At 43.1% G+C, this 24,710-nt stretch overlaps 1 protein-coding gene across 2 annotated transcripts in view; it reads left to right on the forward strand.

Annotated features, from left to right (window-relative positions):
- GON4L (gon-4 like) overlaps positions 1 to 24,710 on the forward strand; it is a 3,426,849-nt gene that overhangs the window by 953,203 nt on the left and 2,448,936 nt on the right. For both annotated transcript variants that reach the window (XM_044080158.1, XM_044080159.1), the window contains one exon: positions 24,485 to 24,559. In XM_044080158.1, the coding sequence (XP_043936093.1) occupies positions 24,485 to 24,559 (75 nt within the window). The remainder of the gene's footprint in view (positions 1 to 24,484; positions 24,560 to 24,710) is intronic.

A 24,710-nucleotide genomic window follows, 5' to 3' on the forward strand; every position in this document is an offset into this window, starting at 1 on the left:
AGTTTGGAAACAATTATACCACTCATTCCATGTCTTCAAAAGGAATTTCTGTGGTGGGCTCAAGCATGCCAAAGAAACAAAGGTCTCCCTTTCTGCATACCTCAAGCAAATCAAATCATCATAACAGACGCCTCGGACTACGCCTGGGGGGCACACATGAAAGATCAGTGCATTCAGGGAAAATGGTCCCAAAAAGAGAAGCACCTACACATCAACCAAAAGGAAATGCTAGCAGTGCAAAATGCTATTATGGCCTTCAAAGACCTACTGCATCCAGGCCAGCTATTGATAAGGACAGACAACACCACAGTGATGTGGTACATAAACAAACGGGGGAACTCATTCATACCCCTTGTGCAGACTAGCCATGACCCTTTGGAACACAGCTCTGGAATTGCAAATCCAACTTCAGGCACAATTCCTGTCAGGGAAGGAAAACACACTGGCAGACAGCCTAAGCAGAAATATGACAGATCCACATGAATGGGAGTTGCATCCTCAAGTTTTCGCAAAGATAACTCAGGCATGGGGACAGCCAGACATAGATCTCTTTGCTACCCATAGAAATTACCAACTGAAAAAATTTTGCACAAGGACCTATCATCCACAGGCCTGGAAAGTGGACGCACTTTCCTTCAATTGGACAACATTGACAGTCTATGCCTTTCCGCCTCTCCCTCTGCTGCCCAAAGTTCTATTAAAAGCCAGAGCAGAGAGGCCGAAAATGATTCTCATTGCTCCAGACTGGCCAAGACAACACTGGTATCCACTCCTGAAGAGCCTGACACATTCCCCACCATGGATCCTACCTCTAGTGCTTCTGTTGTCCCAGCACAACTTCAAAACTCTTCACAGCCAGCTCAAAACCCTAAATCTAGCCGCATGGAGAATCCCTTGATTTCTCAATAGACCCTCCTCTCCAAGGAGGTGCAGGATGTCATCTTGGAGGCCAGAAGACCTTCTACTAGAAAAGCCTACTCCACCAAATGGAAGCGGTTTTGTACCTGGAATCAGAAAAAGGATCAGAATCCCTGGGTAATAAATATACCTCAAATATTACAGTACCTAGCTGAGATGTTAAACAGTGGACTTTCCTTCTCCTCCATCAAAATCCATGCTTCAGCCATTTCTGCACAATACAACACGGATCCTCCTTTATTCTCTCATCCTCTCTTAAGACAGTTCCTCAGAGGGGCTAAGAATATAAAAACCCCAAGGAAACCACCAGTCCCTGCTTGGGACCTCAACTTCATATTGGAAAAACTGACGCTTCCTCCATTTGAGCCAGCTGCTTCAACAGAACTACAATATTTGTCATGGAAAACAGCCTTCCTTCTGGCTATCACCTCAGCACGCAGGGTTTCGGAACTACAGGCCCTCATGGCTGTGCAACCTTTCATCATTTTCCATCAGGACAGAGTTTCCTTACGAACCAACCCTACCTTTATGCCAAAGGTAGTATCCAGTGCAGCCTTGAATCAGACTATCTATTTACCTACCTTTTACCCTAACCCACAAAACAAAGGGGAAAGACTACTGCATTCCTTGGACATTCACAGACAACTACGTTATTATTTGGACAGGACAAAGCTATTCAGGAAATCCGAGCAACTCTTTGTGTCCTATGCTACAGGTGCTCAAGGAAAGGCTGTCTCCAAACAGACAATTTCAAAATGGATAGCCCACTGCATACGCTTTTGTTGCTCATTTCATGGAAAAGCTGTGCCTTCAAGCATCAGGTCCCACTCCACAAGGGCCGCAGCTTTCCTCAGGGGGTCCCTACCAAGGACATTTTGGAAGCAGCCACTTGGAGTTCAGTGCACACTTTCTCCAAACACTATCACCTTCCACTTTACTCAAAATCTAAAGCGGGATTTGCCACAGCTGTCTTGCAGGGCATCCTGGCTCCTCCTAGTTCCACTTGGTGCCTGCCACCCCTACTTAGCTTTGGGATTCTACCCATCTGTTATGACTGCAGCTGTATGCACGAGGAACATAGTACAGTTTTGTACCTACCATAAATGTAAAGATGTTCGAGTGCTCATACAGCTGCAGTCCAGGTTTCCCTCCCTCCATCCCCTCTTAGGACAGGCCTTATGACAAACACCTTCTCATAGAACCTATTTGGGGTATTCTTTTATGGTGTATTTGCTTGCAAACTACTGTTTTTTTGATTATTCTATATTGCATGACTACATAAGTTTATGTCTTGCCTTCCTTTTGGGGGCACCTGACATCTGGGGCAAGAAAAACTGAAGAAGATGGCGTCGGCTGGTTCTTTTATACCCCTGCCGCACTGACGTCAGGGAAGAAGCGACTACAACCGACGCCGGACCTAGACTTTGGAATTCGGCCAACCGAGGACCCACCTGATGGCAGGATAACCCATCTGTTATGACTGCAGCTGTATGAGCACTCGAACATCTACATTTATGGTAGGTACAAAACTGTACTTTCCTCCACATACCCCCATATAAAGGTCAGCGTAAATGGGTGCAAACGAGGCAAACAGTCTTGTTTAAAATTTTTTTAGCGGTTTTTCAGCAAGCCGTGTTTAAGGATTTATATTTTTATATGGGTTCAGATAATATTACCAAACATAACTTATCTTCAACAGAACAAGCCTTAACTAGCCTCAAAAACAATACTAACATTGTTATACTTCCAGCTGACAAGGGCGGTGCGGTGGTCGTCATGGATTCCGATTATTATTGGGATGAGGGAAATAGACAGTTGTCTAACCCTCATCACTACATAAGGATGCCCACTGACCCTACTTCTAACTTTAAAAAAGAAATAGATCAATTTTTGCAAGAGGCAGTTGAACAAGGGATTATTACAGTTAATACTCTATCTCATCTTACAGTTTCGGATCCTGCCAAACAATATTTATACTTGTTACCAAAAATTCATAAATCTATTGACAAACCACCAGGCAGACCGATAGTGTCAGGGATAGGATCACTTAAGGAACCATTGTCAGCATTTCTTACTGAGAAACTTAAACCACTGTTATCACTAGTCAGAGCGAGACTTAAGGATACAACAGAATTTTTACAAATAGTATCTGACTCCCAATTGGAACCACACTGGTTAATGTGTACTCTTGATGTCAGATCATTATACACGAATATTCCACACTGGGCTGGATTAACTGCACTTGAATACTGGTTAAATAAAGCCGGCATTTACCCTCCTGGTACCAACACATTGCTTATCTGTATGGCTGAACATGTTTTGTCTAAAAATGTTTTCTATTTTAAACAAGACTGTTACTGGCAAATACAGGGTACAGGTATGGGTGCCTCGTTTGCACCCATTTACGCTGATCTTTATATGGGGTATGTGGAGGAACATATCATTTATGATGAGCTTCATAATTTATATATTTCGGACATTGACATTTGGAGAAGATATCTGGATGACTGTTGGCTCATTTGGAAAGGAGGAAGTGAATACCTACATGAGTTTGTGGAACATCTCAACAGTAATATCTGGGGAGTGGAATTTACTGTGGATTATCATCATAATGAGATGTATTTTTGGATGTTTCTTTACATCGCCAGGCAGATAATACCTTGAAAACATCTGTATACTGCAAATTTCCTCTGTATAATACTCTGTTACATGCCAACAGTCTCCATCCAAGGCATACTATTAACAACATTCCCAAATCTCAATTTTTACGTCTTAAACGGATATCTTCCTCCCAACCAGAATTATCCCAGCATCATGATGATCTGGCCAACAAATTTTTAGCCAGGGGGTACACCAAAAACAACGTTAGTTCAGCCATGCGTTGGACACAAAACCAGTCAAGAGGCAGTCTGCTACAATATAAACAGCATTCTAGAAAAAATCAACAGGATATTTTGAGATTTGTAACCACATATGGGAGAAATACCACTCAATTTTCTGAGATAGTCGACAAACACTGGAACATACTTAAGTCTCATATTGAATTGGATGATTGTTTGGGTAACAGATGTTCATTCCCATATAAAAAGGGCAAGACATTGGGGTCACATTTTTCCTACTTTAAGAAAACAACATCTAGGGATATTGTTATTCATCAACAAACTTTAACCAGGGAAAAATTAATAGGATCACACCCTTGTGGACATTGTAGTTTCTGCAATTACATGTTCAAAACCAAAACATTCACCAGTAGGAATACTGGACAATTATACAACATATATGGATTTGGCAACTGCAGTACGGACTGGGTAGTCTACCTTGCTACCTGCAATTGCCAAGCCTTTTATGTAGGTCAGACATCCAGACAGTTCAGGATTAGAATGTCTGAACACTTAGGTGATATAAGAAATGCACGTATGACCAATGCCTTGTATAGACATACAATTAATCATCCCACGGCCAAATTTTAATTTATTATCATTGATCACATTACTGGCAATCTGTCATTTAAAACAGGATGGCACGACATACTTAACAACAAAGAAAGAAAATGGATTATAAAACTAGGGGGTCTTTTTTCCCCAGGACTAAATGATAAATTGTAAGTTTTCCATTTTCAAAATTATACCATACATTCTTTATAGCTTGTTGGAGTTTTGAGTTACCATCAATTATTTATTGATTATATTTTAATCTTTTGTTAACAACTTCATTTTTTGTTAACAATTTGATTTTTTTCCTAAGATAGGAAGTGATGTCATTTTCTTCATTGAAACATGTGTATAAATTACTGGCTTTTGTCATGGCTCTTTTCTATACTACTGAAGAAAGCTATATGCTGAAACCGGTCTAGTTCACTTGTTTCAACAATAAACTTATTTCAGCTCATCTTTGGTGCTGGCGTTTTATTTTGATGCATACTAGTTTGGTTGCCTTGCATCAGCCGTACTTGCTAGCTTTTCATTGCTGCAACACCACAGTTATGTGGTACATTAACAAGCAGGGGGGAACCTACTCTTACCCACTCTGCAGGTTAGCCATGGCTCTGTGGAACACAGCCTTGGACAACCAATTCATCTACAAGCTCAATTCCTGCCAGGCAAACAAAATTCACTGGCAGACGACTTAAGCAGAAATCTCCTAGACCCACATGAGTGGAAATTGGAGCCCAGCACCTTCAACCTTCTGATCCAGAAATAGGGGACCCCAGAGGTGGATCTCCTTTCCTCCCCCGGCAATCACCAGTTAAGCAAATTCTGCACCAGGAACCCTCACAGCAGGGTCTGGAAGGTGGATGCCCTATCCTTCCAAAAGGAAAACCTCTCAATCCAAGCCTTTCCCCCTCTGCCCCTTCTCTCAAGAGCATTACTCAAGATAAGACAAGACAGGCCAAGGACAATTCTGATTGCCCCAGTCTGGCCACGCCAGCACTGGTACCCACTCCTGCGCAGCCTGACAATGGTGCCACCCTGGCACATACACCAGACCCCAACCCTGCTTTCTCAACAGGAAGGACAGATTTTGCATCCACAATTGCAAACCCTAAATCTTGCAGCCTGGCTTATTCCTTTAGCACTCCACCAGCATCCCTAAGCAAACAGGTGCTGGATGTCATCCTTGATGCCAGAAAGCCCAGTACTAAGAAATCCTATGCTGAAAAGTGGAAAAGGTATTGTTCTTGGATTCAATCTAAAGGTAATGACACAGCACTGCCCTGTTTACCTCTTATACTGGATTACCTAGCAGAACTACTCCACAGAGGCCTATCTTTCTCCTCCATTAAGATCCATGCCGCTGCCATTTCAGCTCATTGCAATACTGAGCCACCTCTATTCTCTCACCAGACAGTTCCTGAGAGGGGCAAACAACTTAAAGCCACCAAGGAGAGCACCCACCCCTGCTTCGGACCTTAACGTTGTACTGGAAAAGCTCACGCTTCCCCCTTTTGAACCTGCTGCTTCAGCAGAGTTAAAATTCCTCTCTGGAAAACAGCCTTGCTTCTTGCCATCACTTCAGCTAGAAGAGTGTCCGAGTTACAAGCACTGATGGCTGTGGAACCCTTCATTATTTGCCATGCTGACAGGGTTTCCCTCAGGACTAACTCTTCCTTTATGCCTAAAGTGGTGTCCAGTGTAGCTCTCAACCATCCATCCATTTGCCAACCTTCTTCCCTAATCCTCAAAATAAAGGGAAAAGGATCCTGCACTCTTTGGACATGGACAAGACAGCTCAGGTTTTACCTTGGTAAAACTAAGCCTTTCAGAAAGTCTGACCAGCTACTTGTCAGCTTTGCAACAGGGGCAGAGGGCAAGGGCATTTCAAAACAAACCATTTCCAAATGGATAGCACATTGCATCCATTTTTGCTACAAGCACCATGGAAAACCAACCCCTCAAGGGGTCAGAACACATTCCACTAGGGCTGCATCTACCTCTACAGCATTTCTCAGGGGAGTCCCTACCAGAGACATACTGGAAGCTGCTACTTGGAGTTCTGTACACACCTTCACCAAGCATTACCACCTGCCTATCTTTTCCAAATCCAGGGCAGGATTTGCTACAGCAGTCTTGCCAGCCCCAACTCTTCTTGACTGCCTCCACCCTTCCTCAGCTTTGGGAATGAAACCAAGTGTGATGACTGCAACAGTGAAACACGAAGAACAAAGTACAGTTGTGTACACTTACCATACATGTAGATGTTCGAGTGTATTCACTGTTACAGTCCTGGTTACCCTCCCTCCAGCCCATGGTTTTCTCTATCTCTTTATCTCTCATATCTATGGCTATTCCTACTGGTATTGGTATTTACTTTTTACTGGTGTTTTCCCCACCATATACTAGCTCCCTATTTGGGGGCTCCTGACATTTGGGGCAAGAAAAACTGATCTAATGGCGTCGGCTGCCTGTTTTTATACCACTGACAACCTGACGTCATGGAAGAAGTGACAGCATCCGACGCATAAATACTAAGTCTATGGTATTCAGTCTGACTGAGGGATACCTGCAGGCAAATAACCCAAGTGTGATGACTGCAACAGTGAATACACTCGAACAGCTACATTTATGGTAAGTGTACACAACTGTACTTTTTCCCTTCTCCTTTGCATAGATATTACACCATACTAAATCTTTTTCTTTCCCATGTCCATATTTCTTCTTCAGATGTCTCCTGATCTTCCTGTTTATCCTAACACCGTGGACTTGCTCCATCATGTTGTGATGTAACCTGTGTTGGACCTTCTGCACTAAATCCTTCACTTTGCAGGCACTCCATAACTTCAACTTCTATTTTTTTAACCTCTAGTTTATTAATCTTCTTTTCTACATTCCCTCTTTGTGATATTTTTTATTGTGAAATTTTCCGTATCTGGATGCCTTTGCCTGTATTTCTCTTTGAATATATATTGGGGCTGCATTCTTTAGATTGATTAATTTGGCTTTCTCCTTTGCATAAATAATGCACTATATCAAATCTCTCCTGCCTTCCTATGTCCACACCTCTTTCCCATACCTTTCAAAAATCTCTAGGTTTTATTGTTTATATTTTCACACTTCCTCAGAGGCTTTTTTTTCCAAATAGATCAACATTTCTTGGTCTATATACTGTTTTTCACAAATCTGTTTTGTTAATGAATACAAATGTTTACATGAAATTTCTGTTTCTTGTGGAAGTATTTTTCTTTCCTCTAATATCTTGTGTCTGGAAATTCTGGGCTCTTTGCATAATAGTAACAATACATAATTTCTTATTCTGAATAGTCCACTTTACTGTCTTTATAGCTCTTCTTTGGCCTATCAGATTTTGTGATTTTTATGGACTGCTACTTCCTTCTGCAACAGGGAGACTATGCCCCCCCTGCCCCGTGGCCTGGCCTGGCCCCATTGTAGGAATGTTTCCATATTTTGAGGATTCTGTACAGCATTTTTTCCAGTATTGTCACCAGTGTGCCTAATGGGATTTGGCACTTTTTTATCCTGGGTCTTGTGTACCTAGCTATCTTTAATTTTTTTGGACCTCAGTATAAGTGACTTACTTTGATGTAAGGCCTTTCTTTAAACAGGCTTGCAGGGGGGGCGATGATTCTAAAACACCTGCTGTCATTGTAAATGGACTTGGGAGTAAGTATTTTGGAATTGGGCCATCTGTTTTGTCAGCTATCAACATTAAGCCTTGGACGCAACTTATGTCTTCCTTGAAAGAATAAAAAATAAGTCTGAATTTCTTTTCTTATAATATTTGTACAGGTTACCAGTACAGCAAAGGCTCTAAATTACATCTCAGAGCATATATAACCTAATGGTGCTGGTTGCCCCGGCTAAATTCATTTATTTCCTACCCAATCAAGTTGTGTTAAAAGAATGTAAGGGAAGTTAATGTTGAACAGCAAGGCTGAATTTCTTTCTTTCTTTTCATTGTTATATTTTTTTTATTCAGGCCATCACTGAATGAAAAGGTTGTTTAAAAAAAGTAACTCTGAGCTGTACTTCAGAGCGTCTAGAAAGCCATGGCCTCTGGAATAAATCTGATGAGTAAAGAGTAATGTGCATGGTGTGGGGAGTCTGGGATTGGGTACAGACAAAGTGGAGTATAAGAAGGTGTGTGTGTAATGTGTGTGTGTATGTGTGTGGCAGTAGGGGAGGGGGTGCCATGAAGGCCTTTGCCTACGGCTTCATTTCACCTAAGACTGGACCTGCACATGTGGTGGTTGCAATGTAACATCATTGCAGCTAAATGCCAGTCAGATTGTCCATCTGTGAGATGGGCTAAGATAGTATGGTACCACAGAGCAGTGTAGCTGTAGGTTGGTATGTCTACTACTCCTAAAACTTTGCAGCATGAACTAAAACATTGCTTTAGGAGATGTAACAGGGTGACACTTGATTGGGAGTATGAGGGAACCCCTGACTTGGTACTTGCTGGGGGCCCCCAAAATGCTAACACTGGCCCGCCAGCACCCATTCAGGGCTAGCATTTCTCTGGTTTTACGATAATTGTGTGATTTGCTATCTTTTAGCCACTCCATCATGGTTCTTTTATTGGCCATTTCAGCATGTCTGCCCATGGATCCTTCTCGTTCAATGCATAATCTTGTCAATATGTTTTTGGAAAGGGTTTTGCATACGAGCCTTCCAAGTGAACTGGTGATACCACTTTTGGACTTTAAATTTTGTGTTAGAGAAGTTATCACTTGCTCAGTTTGAACCAGCTCATCTGGCAGACTTGAAGTTCTTCATATGGAAAGCTGTTTTACTAGTTGATCTAACCTCTGCAAAAAGAGTATCTATCTGAGTTGCACGCTCTTATGGTGAGTCAATCCTGTCTCTTTTTTCATAGGGACAGCGTTTCTTTGAGAACTAATTCTTTTATGTCTAAGGTGATATCCAAGTTTACTTTAAGCGAAAGTATCCACCTCTCTGTTTTCTTTTTTGAACCTAAAAATGAAGGGGAAAGTATAGTCCATACCTTGGATGTCCACAGACAACTCATTTAGTATCTTGAGATAACATTTTTCAGGTCTTTGATCAGTTGCTTATTCCTTGTGAAATTAGTAAGTGACAACCTGTGTCAAAACAGACCATTTCCAAATTGCTGTCTCAGGCTATTAACTGTTCTTCTTAGTACAACAAAATTATTCCAGGCAGAGTTAAGGCTCTTTCTACCAGGGCTTTGGCTACTTGGCTTAGTGGAATGGGTTGGGTTCTAGAAGTATTCTAGAACTCGCAATTTTGTCCTCCATGCATATTTTTACTGAGCACTACAAACTTGATTCCTTCTCTAGGTCTAGATAAGGCTTTGCTAGGACAATTCTCTAGGGGATCTTGGGCCCTTCCTTGCCACCTCCCAAACTTGGTAAGCTTGGGCAGTCTTACTCATATAGCCAAGACGGTGGTGCAGTGATCAGTCTGATGAACATAGTACAGATGTAAGTAAACCTATCATAATAATAGATGTTCATATGATCAGTGCTGTAGTAGCCGCTCCCTCCATCAATTCCCTGTTTATTTGATTATACAAGGGTGTGTGTTTGTGGTTGCATTTATTTCTATGTGCTCTTAAAGGTCAGCCTCCCTTTGTTTTGGCATGAAAGCTCTGAAGGGCTTGGCACTTAGACCTGTGTCTTGAGCTGCCTAACAGTTTAAGTGCATGGAAGGTTCCCTGAAGCTTTGGAAAATGGCTGGCTGTGATTTTCTTATCAGGATATAACCCCTATAGCAAAGCTCAAGGATAAGCCAAGGATAGCAGTTTGGTATCCAGGTTATGACATAAAGGTCTACATTTAGGCTTTTAAGCTTATTTAGAACTTCTGCTTGGGGAGTAGTGTCAAAGGCCTTGTCCAGTTCCAGGTATGCCATATGCACCACATAGCCACCATGTAGTTTACTAAGTTAAGTAGACATCATGTCTCATTGACAAAACCATATTGTTGTGGCTCAAGAGCAATATTTGTTTGTCAGAGCATTCCATGGTTTTGCAAATTAGGCTTGCTAGACTGATAGGTCTGTATTTCCCTGGATGTAAGGTGAGACACTCATTATGGAGTGGTGTAACAGTAACACATTTCTGCACTTCAGAAACATAGCCTGTGGCTGTATGTGAGTTGAACAGTGTGGCTTAGGCATGTGTTTGGTTGATTAAGCAGCCAGGTATATTGTTGGGTGCTCTTGGAAGTAGTTTTTAGATTTCGAGATTATAATTCTGAAGTTGTTTGTAATAATCTTAATGCGGGTAGGTCTTGTTAATTTGTGAAACGTCAGTGACTATTTCTGGTATAAAGTTAAGATTTAATGCTTCTGTAAGTGAATTAGCAGCATCTTTAGAGTCTGAGTGGATAATACCACTATGAGTTAAATAGCATTGCTGAGTGTTATTTCTTAATTCTTTATGATAACTTTCAGACTTTTGCTGATATTTTTAATAATTTCTTTAATGTGGGTAGATTTTTGGGTTTTATCGTAAGCATTAATCAGCTGTTTTCATTTACTGTTGAGCTTGTATATGCTGGCATTCCACCAGTATATTTGGTTGTGATTGGAATCACTTGGTATATGCTGTTAGATGGGAGTAAAATTCATTGGCATAAGTGACCATTGTGGCTACATGGGGCAGGAAGTCTTGCAAAAGAATTTTGAAATCGTCATGTAGAATTAAAATGCCTGTCATTTTAAAAATAATTGAGTTTAGAAATGTCTGGTGTGGTGGGTTTAGATGCTGTAAAGGAGAAGAATAATGGTTTGCATTTGTGTTTGACCAGGCAGGAAGATAGTTTTAGGAGTAGTGCAGATAGGTGTGATGTCAGTGAGGATGAGATCAAGAAAATGTTGACTCTTGGTGGCTGGTTAACTGTTTGCACAAGGGTGTTAGTATTGTGTTAGTCAATGAATCATTTTACATATGCAACCTTTGTGGTACAGGTGTTCCAGTTATTAAATGAGTAGTTGAAATCACCCAACTGAAAGGTATTTTATATACAGGTTGTTCATTAAGCACACTTAGAACTCTCTTATGGTTCTTCTTCGACATGGAAAGTGACCTATAACTGGCTATGAACTGATAGCTTGTCTTGTTTAGGGTAATATGAAGTTCGTTAAGTTGTCTTTGTTGCAGGGAATCAATCTAGAGATAAGTCTGTGACAAATCTCGATACTCCCTTGCATTTTCCAGCTGGTCTGAATACATCGTAGCTGCTGAGTTCTGGTAAAGGAGATGGTGTTCTTTTTACACTGAAACCGAGTCACTGTTGTAACACAGAAACGGAAGTATCCAAGTTGCAGAAGTGCTGTGAGGTCTGCCATTTTAATGTCAAGATTTCTGTCTTTGAAGAAAGCAACCTTGATGTGGATCAGATTGAAATTTACTTCAGGAGTGTTATTTTGGAATTTCCAGAATAAGAACAGTGCCTAAAATAGACAGTTAAGCAGCAGTAGTTGCTTTGATCTATATGTGGAATCCATTGAGTTGAAAGGTGCATCCTTGATGAAACAAGGTGGGCTGTCTCATCTTGTCCCAAACTGACACATACTCAATCCCAATGGAATGAGCCATTGATCTTCTCTTTTTATCCAGCATCACTCTGGGTGAAGGTAGGGTCCCGCTCAGAATGTTAGTGTTGCGTGCATTTAACACATGCATAGCAAGATAGAGCTATGTCTTTCTGCATGTTGTCTTGGGGTGAGTTTCTGAAATTGTGCACACTTACTACATGCACCACTACCAGCTCATAAGTAATATTGTCCTGTTTTTGAAGGACAGTAACGTTATGATGACGTCATGGATCCTGGCACTGGGAAGGGAAGAGCTTACTTTGTCTTTGTCCACTGTAGTGGGAGTAGAGTCAGTGTGCATGACAATAGAGTAATGAGTTATTTATGACATTTTTACTTGGATGCACAGACTTGATGGAAGGTTTGTATTCTGCAGCCGGTGACTCACTGAGTTTTGTGAGTATGGTGGAGTTGTGCTAGTGGATTGCTGCTAAAGCAGTGTAGTCCTAATTTTAGGGGGCCTGGGGAGACCGGTTTTAAAGAACTGTAGCATATGTTGGTTTGGTATAATCTTGTGGTGGAATGAATGAATTTATGCTATTTACCTACCATCTGCAGGAAGTGAGAGGTTGGCCTCCAGGTTATACAGGTTATTACACCTCTTGCTATTTGTGTCATGTTGGTCCAGCAATATTTGATTGTTGCTGTACCTTAGACAATTCCTACAGTCTCAGAATGCAGGGTGCAGTATGACTGGCAGCAGGAGGTTTAGAAGTAGAATAGGCTTCCACGTTTGCCAGTGGGTTGAATTACCAATGGCAGGAATGGTATATTATACCAAATTTTGCTATGGAGGAGGTGAGACAAAGATGTGCTTACACTTATCCAGCAACTGCTTGAACATGCGGGGAAGAAATTACATAACACACACTAATCCAGTAATAATGCACAGATATAGTTTGGTACAGCATGTAAGTTCAGAAGAATAACAGAATAAGGGCTAAATGGCTAATATAAATTAAATGCTCAAATGTATGAGTAATACACAGCTATAGTTTTGTACTTTAAGCATTGAAAGTAATGAGAGCAATACACAATTTCTTTTTTAATAAGATTAGAATGAAAGGCTGAACAGATAGTAGAAATTGCACACAGCATACTGTAGAGTAGCAGGCCAAGATGCAACCAGCAGATGATAGGAAGATGTTATGTGATCCTATCTCGCCTACATTCTGAATGATGGGTTCGGAGCCGATCCCTCGGCTCCGACTCGGCACGCTTATGCCAAAGAGCGAAGTCTCTTATTGGCTGAGCTTACTATATCCCAGGATGCACCACCACCAGTCCCCCAGATCTCGTTTGCCGCTTCCCTGCGAAGACGTGGTCTCGAGCTGGCTGGGCTGAGTAGCTTTTACTAACTACTTTTTCTGTCAGTTTTTTGCTCTTTTATATCACAAAAGCTGTTTTAACGGCTATCGCTCCTTTGTGTACGTTTGAAGTGTGAAATTTATTGTGTGTGATTGGGTTGAGTTTGTTTCGGCCCCCCTTACAATCCAGGGCCTTTCCGGCCAACCTTTGTAAACTTTCCAGGGTCTCAAGCCTTAGTGGTTAGAGTTCCCGGTCATTACAGCTAAGGTTGTGTTTTAAACTATTACTGTAAGCCTTGGGTTTTTTTTTTTGTCACAAGCGAATCTATAGTAGTTAAATTTTCTGTCAGAAGTTGTTTAACATCATGTCTCAAACCCCTAGGCCTTCGGGCTTTAAAAAATGTTCGAAATGTGCTTTTAAGATGTCTGTTACTGATGATCATTTGCTATGTGTATATTGTCTAGGGGCAAAGCACTTGCAGGAGTCATGCAGCGTATGTCACGCTTTTTCCTCAAGGGTCCTCCAGGAGAGGAAAAATAAATTGATTCTTAAGGGGTTAATTAAACCCTCTTTTGAAGAAGCCTTGGCATCCTCTCCGGCTCCTGCCAAAAAAAAAAAGGCTTCGGTTCCCACCAGTCCGTCGGATCCGACTGCCAAGAGACCTAGGCAGGCCTCTCCTTCGGCTCCAAAGACTTCGAGCCGAGGTCGAACGGTCTGCCTCGATGCCACCAGTATCGACTCCTCTGGCTTCGAGCCGATGGCTGGGGCATCGAGGCGGGTCACCTTCGCCGGCTCCACTGCTCGGAGCCGACAAGGGTCGCCCGCTCAGACACTTCCTCCTCGGCGCCGAAGTCTACCTCGGCACCGATGGAATCTGCTGTGAGTATTCCCTCGGCGCCGATACTCATCGAGTCGCCTCGGTGCCGGTCCCCTAGCCCTTTGGGGCCGATGGAGAGGCCTTCTCGAACCCGTTCTGTTTCCTCTCGGTCTTCGAGGATGTCGGATTCTGATATAGACAGGGTGCTCCAAAGACTGTTCCAGTCCCCAGTCTTCCAAAAATTTGTTTCGGTTCCGACCCAGCTGGTTTCGGAGCCGATGACCTTGGCCCACCCCGTTGCCATTCCTCCTCCGACCGCCACGGCTCCGTCGGAGCAGGTGCTGTTGGAGCCGGTGGAGATCGCAGGGTCGGCTCCGACCCTTACTCCAACCCGGGCCGTCGGGTCCGAGTTTAGTACGCGGACTTCTTCGGCTGGACCCGGGGGTGATGTTTCGGGACCTATGCTTTCGGTTCCGAGCCTCCCCCTCGGTGCTTCGGCTGCGGGACTTCCGTCGGCTATCACGGCTCCAGAGTCCGGACACTCCCAGGATTCTGGGGGTCCGGCTTTCAGGGCCATGAGGAGTGCCTTGGCCAAGTCCTCTTCGGCCATCTCTCCGGTTTTACCAGCACCTTCCCTGGGCGTGGAGACTGGGTCTTTGGCAGTTCCCCTGTCCGTAGCCAGCGGAGCCCCGAGGCCTGAGGTTACCCCCAGTGGGGGTTCCCCTCCTCCTGAGGGTTCTTCGGAGTTGTCTTCAGAGGAACCCCCAAGGAAGAGATCGTGCAAGAGGAAGCACGTGGACTCCCGAGTCTATTACATCGGACACTGATATGGATGATGCGGAGGGGTCCCCGAAGTCGTCCTCGGATGATGTCTCATTTGCAGACATCTTAGAGATCCTCAAACAACGAGGCGGCTGGATATCCAAACCCCCCTCTGCTGACGAATCAGTGCTCCTCAAGGCCTTTGGGGCTCAGCCCTCCGCCTCCTGGGTGTCTCCGCCCTTCGAGCTTCTGGATTTAGTTTGTCGACGCGGGTCGGAACATCCAGATACCGTGGAACGAGTCCTCTCTCCTCCGAATAAATTTTTATCTGCTCCCCGAGAAGGAGTTCCTTACTAAAGGCGTGGCTGTAGATGCCATGGTGGTGGCATCTGCTACACAACAGGACGTGGCAGAGGCTTCAACGTCCATCCATCCTCCTAATAAGGAGTCTAGGAGTATGGATAGGTACGGGAAGCGCACCCTGACTTCAGCGGCCTTTACCTTAAGGTCTCTGAATTATTTGGCACATTTTACCAGGCTTCAGAGGGATCTGGTCAAGGAGTTGTCAGATTCCTTTCGGGTAACCTACCTGAGCAGCTAGCCCAGTCCGTTAGCTCTCAGTTGGCTATCCTTACGTCAATTTCTAACTCGTCCATGAGGCTCATTTCCTATGCGGCCGAAGGCGGGTAGAGCGGCAGGCACAGGCGTGGCTCTTCAGACAAGCCTGGCTCCGCTTGTGTCAGTTCTGGAGGCCTTCAAGTCTTCCTTCGCCGACGCTCCCTTTGATGGGTCATCATTGTTTGGACCCAAGGTGAAAGACACCCTTACCCGCTGTGAGCAAGAGGGAAAAACGTTATCTGCCGTAGGTGCCCGTTATTCCACTCCCTTCGGCCTTACCCCAAGGCTAAAGGAGGGAAAATGTGGTTCCGAAAATCTCGCAAGTTTTTCTCCCAACAGCAGGAAGATTCCCCGTCCAGAGGCAGAGGGCGGGGTAATTTTTCAGGGAGACGCCGTCCCAGAGGCGGCAGAGGGCCCCGCAATTCTGGAGACCGCGAGTCCTTTCGTGGCTCTTCAGCCTCCCACACGTCATGAGGGATTGCCCGGCTGTGCTGCTCCGGAGCCAGTCGGGTGTCGTTTTGCCAAGCACCTAAATGCCTGGGAGTCAATCACTCGGGACAGATGGGTGCTTCGGATCATTGCCGGAGGTTACACCATCCCATTCAAATACTCACCTCCACCGTCCAAGAGAATCCCGGACCCACCACCCAGTCAAAGGGAAATAGCAGCCGCAGAAGCTTTAAAGCTGCTAGAAAAAGGAGTCATCCAACCGGTCCCCACAGACCAGATCGGATCAGGAAATTACTCCAGGTTCTTTTTAGTGCCAAAAAAGACAAGGGACCTGAGACCAATGTTGGATCTCAGCAGACTGAACCAATCCGTCACGAAATCCAAATTCCGAATGGTCACGTTACAATCCATTCTTCCGTTGTTGGAGAAGGATGTTTGGATGTGCTCCATAGACCTCAAGGACGCCTATTATCACATACCGATACATCAGGCGTCCAGAAGGTATCTGCGCTTCAGCCTGGGAGTCAGTCATTACCAATTTTGTGCTCTGCCCTTTGGTCTCACCACAGCCCCCAGGGTGTTCACCAAGTGTTTGGCAGTAGTGACGGCTCACCTGAGAAGTCTTGGATTCCAAGTGTTTCCCTATCTCGACGACTGGCTCCTGACTGCCACCACCAGGCATCTACTAATGGACAACCTCAAAGCCACCATCTCCTGGGTGTTTCCCTAGGGATTACATTCAATTGGTCAAAGTCTGTTTTGCTGCCCTCTCAGCATAAAGTTTATAGGAGCAGAGATAGACTCAAGATTGATGCGTCTTTCTTCCTGCCGAAAGGATCCGAACTTTACAGGGCCAAGTTCAAGCTCTAATCTCGAGATCCAAAGCCCCAGCCAGGATGGTCCTACAGGTTTTAGGCTCAATGTCTGCCACGGTTCTTTTAGTTCCTCTAGCAAGATTACACATGAGGATTCTTCAGTGGCTCTTGTCAACTCAATGGTCCTTTCAGGATCTTCCCCTCAATCATCACATCATGATTACGGAAATATGCAAAAGGGACCTTCGCTGGTGGCTTCAGATATCCAACTTGGATCAGGGAAAACCCTTTGTTCTCCCCCCTCCAGTGGTTACCCTGACGACAGATGCCTCCCAGATAGGGTGGGGGGGGCATTGTCTGGGCAGGCTAGTTCAGGGCTCCTGGCTTCCGGACGAAGCCCTTCTCCACATCAACGTGTTGGAGATGAGGGCTGTACTTCTATCCCTACAGGCCTTACACAAGTTTCTTCCTCAGGGCATCATCGCCATCCACACAGACAATATGTCGGTGGTTTGGTATCTGAACAAACAAGGAGGGACCAGATCGTACCCCCTTTGCAGAGAGGCCATGAGAGTGTGGGAATGGGCTGTAGCTACCAACCGCTTCTTGGTAGCGACCCACATCCCGGGAAAGTCAAATGTATTGGCGGACAAATTAAGCAGGACAATTCTCTCTCCTCACGAATGGTCTCTAAACCGCACAGTAGCAGCCCAGGTTTTCAAGAGATGGGGGACGCCGTGCTGCGACCTATTTGCAACTCCACAAAACACCAAGTGCCAGTGGTTCTTCTCCTTGATTCCACATCAGGAAGTTCCAGCCATGGATGCTCTAGCACAACCTTGGCCAACAGGGCTACTTTATGCCTTTCCTCCAATTCCACTCCTTCCAAAAGTTATTCAAAAAGCTTCTCAACTGGGGTCTTCAATGATTCTGATTGCCCCGTACTGGCCTCGTCAGATATGGTTTCCTTACCTGAAAAAGCATGCAGTGGACGATCCGTGGACCTTAGACCTGATCCCGGATTTGCTAATCCATCAGTCGGGACAGTGGCATCAGTCCCTTCAATCTCTAAAATTGACAGCTTGGCTCCTCCACTTCCAACCTTAGTTAGAAGGCACACACTAGACCCGGAAGTTGTTCACATTTTATCTTCGGCCCACAAACCCACCACTAACAAATTGTACCTCAGTAAGTGGAAGAGGTTTGCTATCTGGGCTCAACTCAAGGGCTTAGACCCTATCACTGCTCCTGTCCCAGAGGTTTTGAAATTCTTAACATCCCTGTTTAATCAGGGATCTTCCGTCTCAACTATTAAAGTCCAATTAGCTGCTATATCTAAATTCCATGAATCCACGGATCCTCCTTTGATGAGCAGCAGACTATGTAAAACGTTCATTAAAGGTGCCAGTTTGTTAAGGCCACCAGTTTTTCATCCTGCACCTCCGTGGGATCTTGATTTGGTGCTTCGTGCATTAACATCTCCCCCTTTTGAACCGGCTGCTACATGCGAATTAAAATATCTGTCTTGGAAAACGGCATTCTTAGTGGCTATTACCTCTGCAAGAAGAGTCTCAGAGCTTCAAGCCCTGTCTATTAAACCACCGTACTTGATTTTCCACAAGGATAGAGTATCACTTAGGCCTAATCCATCCTTTGTCCCAAAAGTCTGTTCTAGTTTCTGTCTTCAACAATCTCTAGAGCTACCAGTTTTCTTTCCAAAATTCTCTAATGAAGCAGAATACACTCTCCATAAATTGGATGTTCACAGGCAATTACGCTTCTATTTAGACAGGACTCAGCAACCGTAAGTCAGACCAGTTGTTTGTGTCCTTCTCAGATAATAAATTGGGCCAAACCATCACAAAAGCTACAATCTCAAAATGGATCAGAGATTGCATAACTCAGGCCTACTCTTCTTGAATAAACAACTTGCATCATCTATCAAAGCTCATTCTACCAGAGCTATGGCTACTTCTATAGCTTTTCATTCCAAGCTCGCTATATCGGAAATTTGTGCTGCGGCTACTTGGTCTAACCCGCACACTTTCATTTCCCACTACAAATTGGATGTGGCATCTAAAGGACGAGCATCATTTGGTTCCACGGTACTCAGGAGTGTTTTCCAGTGAGCCACCCAGGATTCAGGTGCTAGGACGCTGTCCCATCATTCAGAATGTAGGCGAGATAGGATCACATAACATCTTTTAGTTATGTACTCACCATAACTTCAGATGTTTGGGATCCATCTCGCCACATTCCTGATACCCACCCTCCTTCCCCTGCCTTGCAGATCAAAAGAGATTGAACGGTTTTGAGCTCCACTGTTTTTATCTTGTTTCATCTGACGATGTTATATAAGCAGGGTATGCATGTGTGCATGTATGCGGACAAACTAGATCTGGGGGACTGGTGGTGGTGCATCCTGGGATATAGTAAGCTCAGCCAATAAGAGACTTCGCTCTTTGGCATAAGCGTGCCGAGTCGGAGCCGAGGGATCGGCTCCGAACCCATCATTCAGAATGTAGGCGAGATGGATCCCAAACATCTGAAGTTATGGTGAGTACATAACTAAAAGTTTGTTTGGATGCCACTCACTATGCACTTTGAAGCTCAGTTTCCACCAATGTAATGAAGAAAGGCTGGTTTGGATGCCACAAAACATATAGTTCAAATCCTTGGTATGAATAGTGCCACACTGATTGGTTTTAGGATGACACAAAACACACATTTTAAAGAACTAGTAAACTTGGATGACTCACAGTGATTGCTACAAGGATTTATCAGACTCTTGTTGCCACGTGCTTGGTTGCATGCTGATATGATCACTGTCAGTAGCTAGCCTAATTGCAAAGGGAACAATAGCTTGCAAGCCAAATCGCAGCAAGCTGCCATTTGTCTGAGGAGGTCAGCTCGGAGTCAGGTTTCAGTGGGGGGGGGGTGGGGGGGGGCAGGTAGGGCCAGGATAGATAGAAGGGTTAAGGTGGGATGGGATGGCTAGAAAAAGGATTGAAAAGGCTGGGAACAAACCAAATCAGTTTAATTCATCTGAAGTCTCTGTGTTATTATTAATATTTACTTTCTGGTTACCTTGACTTGTTAAACATGGAATTTTGAGGCATATGTTCACAATGATGCAATGGAATGACAATGTGCTGAGCTGGTTCTGTATATATAGCTCAATATTTGATGTGAATCATTAATGGAAATATGAGCAATGTGTTGAATTTACTGAGCTGGTTTATGCATAGAGCTCAATGCTGGCTGGATATGGTTCATTAAATAAATTCTGAACAATGTGACGAATGCTTAAAGTAGCATGTAAGGTTATTCTGTAAGCATCAGTGGTAAGGTATCTGTTAAGTAGTTTATGAATTTAGATTTTTGTAAAGACAGGTAGAGCTGTACCAATCTCAGACAAATGAAGAGATCAGTAGCTGATCACTGTGGCTGTTAACTGGTCTGGAAGTAGCAAGGAGCTGTTATAACAACAGAAACAGTTTAAGCAAATAACATGCAGAAAACGAAAAAAATATATACACAGCTACTGCAGTGCCTAAGGAAGTGTAGGAAAGCTTGGATCATCAAGTAATTCTGTAAATAAAGAACAGCAGCAATGCACAAGTCATTTCAGCTTAGATCAAAGTTGTACCACCAGTAACAACTTTTAACAACCATGCAGAGGAGGCAAGGGGATGCAGATGAATGTGGAAAATGTCAGATAACAGTAATAACCACTTAAAGGCAAGCTAATTTCAGCTGTAAACTGCAACATGCTTCCACTTCTATGTATAATGAGGCAAGTTCATATCCATTTAGAAGTGGTCATTCAAGCAGCAGTGTGTAGCAAGGAAACAGTTCTTAGTACCCCAGCTGACAAGAGCAGAAGGTACTGCTATGTAGCACGGTTTAAAAGATCCAGTCACTTCAGATCAGAACAGCAGCTGTAAATTAAGCCCGGAGCAAACAGAATGCCCATCAGCAGTTTAGTACTGTCACTAAATAAAAAGTTGTAAAGTGTCTCAAATGATCAAAATCCTGGTACAGTATTAACATATCATCAGTAAATGCACTTTAAAAGCCCATATATTGAATTAAATTAAAAAAAATCCTTGATGTGGTTGGGACACACAGAAACATCGAATATGGTTAGAACCTGACAGTCAAATAAAAGTGTGCATAGCAAGAAATGCAGCACAAAGCAGCCCAGCCAAATAGGTGGCAGGTCATGCTACATAGCACAACTTAAAGGTCACAGCCATTCAGTAAAACAGCTTTAAATAAAACTTGGAACACTAGCAAATGTCCTACTCTCACTAAAGGAGGAAGCTAGAATGTCTCACAAAATGAACAAGACACTGGTACAATAAACAGTTTTAACAGCTTAGCAGTACATGCACTTTAAAAGCACACACTGTGGTGGTGGTGCTGCGGTAGCATTGTCGCCTCACAGTAAGACGTCCTGTTTGATTCTCAGATAAAGCATCTTCTGTGTGGAGACATGCGTGAATGGGCGTACCTTCGTTGAAGGTTGTGCGTCAGGGCTGGCAACTCTGCATGTAAAAATCAACTGCCAATCATTAGTGGACTGGAGTTCCGCTGTGGTGACCCCTAACCGGGAAAAGCCGAAAGACACAACAACTAGCTGTCAGCCCTTCACTGATTGATTGCATATGACTGATCATTTTAGAGCCTACAGGGTTATGTGGTGATAATTAGTGTTTGAGAGTTTACAAAATTTTTTTTTAAATTTCCGTAAAGGTGAGCTTTAACCCCCTATTGCAGAATGGGCTGTGTGAAGCTGTATTCTGAATAGTGGAAATTAGGAAGAAACAGTAGGCATATAATTTAAGATTAATCTGAAATGAGTGCTGGTTGAAAGTTCTTACTGTTCTGAAGGGATACCAGGAGCATAATACAAGGAGGAGGCAAACATGGAGCTGGCATTTTATTGTACTTGGGGAGCTGTGATTATGTCCTGAATTTGTGGAAAAGAGTTTTCTAAATCACCTTTTTGATGTAAGAAAGGTGCATAACAAATGGTGGTATTCATAGTTCCATAGTTCACAGAATTGCAAGGGCATTCAACAAACAGAAGTGCTACTCCTGTATGCAAGATTAGTGCTGATTACAGTAAAATGCTGCCTTACATGGAAATGCCCTCAGCAGATCCACATATTCTAATTATCCTAAGTTTGTTTAATTCTGTTATGTTTAATCATATGTGGAGGAAGCTGTAAGTACATTGAGCCAATTGCACTTGCGCCTGTAAGAGCGATACCAGACTTGCGCTATAGTGCGTGATTCTTAAAGTACAGTGTGGCTGAGCCTTATTTGCATAACAGTAACTTTGTAAGTCCGCTCCAAGTTGTACCAGTTTTCCTCAGCCCTCTGTACTTGGCTGCATTCACCTGCATTCAGTCCAAGTAAAGCACCACTAAAGTAAAATCATTTTTGAGTAACAGAGTCAAACACAAATTTGTTGGAAAAGGCATGAATCTCTGTAATTCATTGCCAACTGTTGTGCAGTATCCTTTTTTTTTACTGGTAAGGCATGCAATTTAATACTTTTTCACTAATTACAAATGACATGATTAGGAAGTGTGTAAAGTGCCATTTACTGTTGTCTGTATGTATTATGGTGTTTACTGCTTACAGTTTAATGGGTAAAAGAGCAGGTGAGTTGAGATAATGAATGAAATGTGTTTACCCTGCTTACTAGCACTCATTCAGATAAATGCATATGATCTGGCACTACTGCAGCAGAGGCCAGCACAACACTGGCATTATCAACAGAACATAGAAAGACACAATTCATAACTGATGCTATAAAGGGGTATGTCTAATACAGAGACATTCATTGCCAAGTTTACTAAAGCTTCAATAGCAGGATGGCAGGTGTCAGTTGGTCACTTTTGTCACAACATTTGATTAAACTTTTTAAGCATGATGCACCCGTAGGGAGCACGACTCATGATAGAGGGCTACAGTCGTGTGGATAATCATATCCTTATGATCCAAGAGAACAGAGAAGATACCATGATGCAGCACAAATCAAATAACACTTGTTATATCCTTATGATGCTCGGAGGACACCTGGGAAATGCCTTGTATAAAATGGGAGCCAAAGCAAGTAGAGTGAGCTTAGGTTCTGAGTTAATTATTGGTTGACAGTATTGCTATAAATGAGAAGTAAGGGGGTGTATTCTGTAGGACACCTTTCAGAATCAGTAACAGGAGAGCAGTACTCACAAATGAGTCCATTTGGCATAATGGTTAAGGTGTTTATCTTACAGACGCAAAGTGCAGGGTTTGATTCTCACATGGGATAATTGGCTAGGCTTAAAATGGTCCACATGGACCGTTAGCGTAGTACTAATTTATGAACCTATAAGGCTTCTGCAGCACTTGTGGAATGTGAAGATGATTAGCAGAGAATGCAGAAGGGGAGTGGTGACGGTAGGGGTAATAGTTCTCATAATGGAAATAGACCATCCGCTTCTCTACTTTAAAACCCTTCCACTATAACTAGCAGTTATGTTCCTTACCTCTCAACACTAACTGATGTAGACCGATGGTATTCCTAGAAAAAGCCTCATTTTATATCGCTGATGTAACAAACGCTGTCACAATGTAAGAAATAGGTAAGCCAACAGGAGACTTATTCAACTCAGTTGCAAATGATATATAAAAAAGTACTGTTGAAGTTTTTCTAGCCATTCTGGACAAGACATAAAAAAGTGACTATGAAACATAAGGCAGGAAGCCTTAATTAAGGCTAAGTAGCTGTTTAAACCATTGAACTTAAGTGCATTGAAATTTATGAATCCTATCTCATTTGAGCTTAGGAGCAGCCAGCACATCTTACTGCAATGCCCAAGCTCAATGACTATGAATACTGCCCAACGCTGTGTTAAAAACCTTGCAGTTCTGTTAATTTATAGTTATGCACTAGAGCAGGACAACACAACCAGTACTGGCATTTCAGATCAGCAGTGGGAAGCTAAAATGGCCTTAATCTATGATGCACTTTACTGTCACACACAAGTGTGGCAGAATGAAGTGTCTAATAACTTTTTAGTACTAAATGTTTGTCTTTCAAAGATGTAAAATGCTTTGTGCACCTTTACGTTTTCCTGTAACTAGTAGTATATTGGAGCAGCAGAAGTTCCATGTAGTATGAAGAATTATGTTAGTCTCTCCTTTCATAAGTAGGTTGTTATGTATTGTTGACATGGATTTAAGTAGTCACTCTGCAGTCAACATGAATTTTTTGACATAGTTATCCTGAACACACATCTTTGTTATGATCGGAGACCTTATTGTAATCCCTGTACTGTTACTGAGCATTGTGTTCAGTACACTTTGCAGCACCCTGGCTGTTGCATCTGATTTTTATCTGATTAGTTACCTGTTCATGACTGGTACACGTCTGATGTTGGCCATCTGTTTAGAATGTATACCTAGAAAAAGTAATGAGGGTGAAATCTTAGCATTGGGAGCCTGAATGTAAGTGAAGAGTTTGAGAGGATTTCACTTTTTCATTATGATCCTGGGAAGGATAGGCACTGGTAGGCATGATCTTCTTTTCGTGTGTGCTGTATGTAAGCAGTGAAATATTTGCAGTAATCACTGAGGCAGAAGCTGGTGGTTGTAATCTTCATGACTTCTGCAAATATATTAAGTTTTTGTCTGTTCTCTGCAGTTTTTTTTTCAGTTTTATTGTCTGTGATCAGCATTTTTTTTTTGATTTACAGGAAGTAATTACAAATGAACAGGTTGTTGCAATGATGAAAGCAGCCATTAGCGAAACACAAGATATGCCAATGTTTGTGAGTATTCTTGCATTTTTTACAGTTGAATTTTGTAAAATGTTTTGGAATACCTGAAAGTATGTTGCATTTATTGGGTTGATTTGCATTGAAGCATTTCCTATTCAAAATGAGGTTCCCTGACTTGGACAGTTGAAAGGCTGAAAACTTG

This window comes from Protopterus annectens, chromosome 8.part0, assembly GCF_019279795.1.
Source record: "Protopterus annectens isolate FY-2018-M chromosome 8.part0, PAN1.0, whole genome shotgun sequence".
Lineage (NCBI taxonomy): Eukaryota > Metazoa > Chordata > Ceratodontiformes > Protopteridae > Protopterus > Protopterus annectens.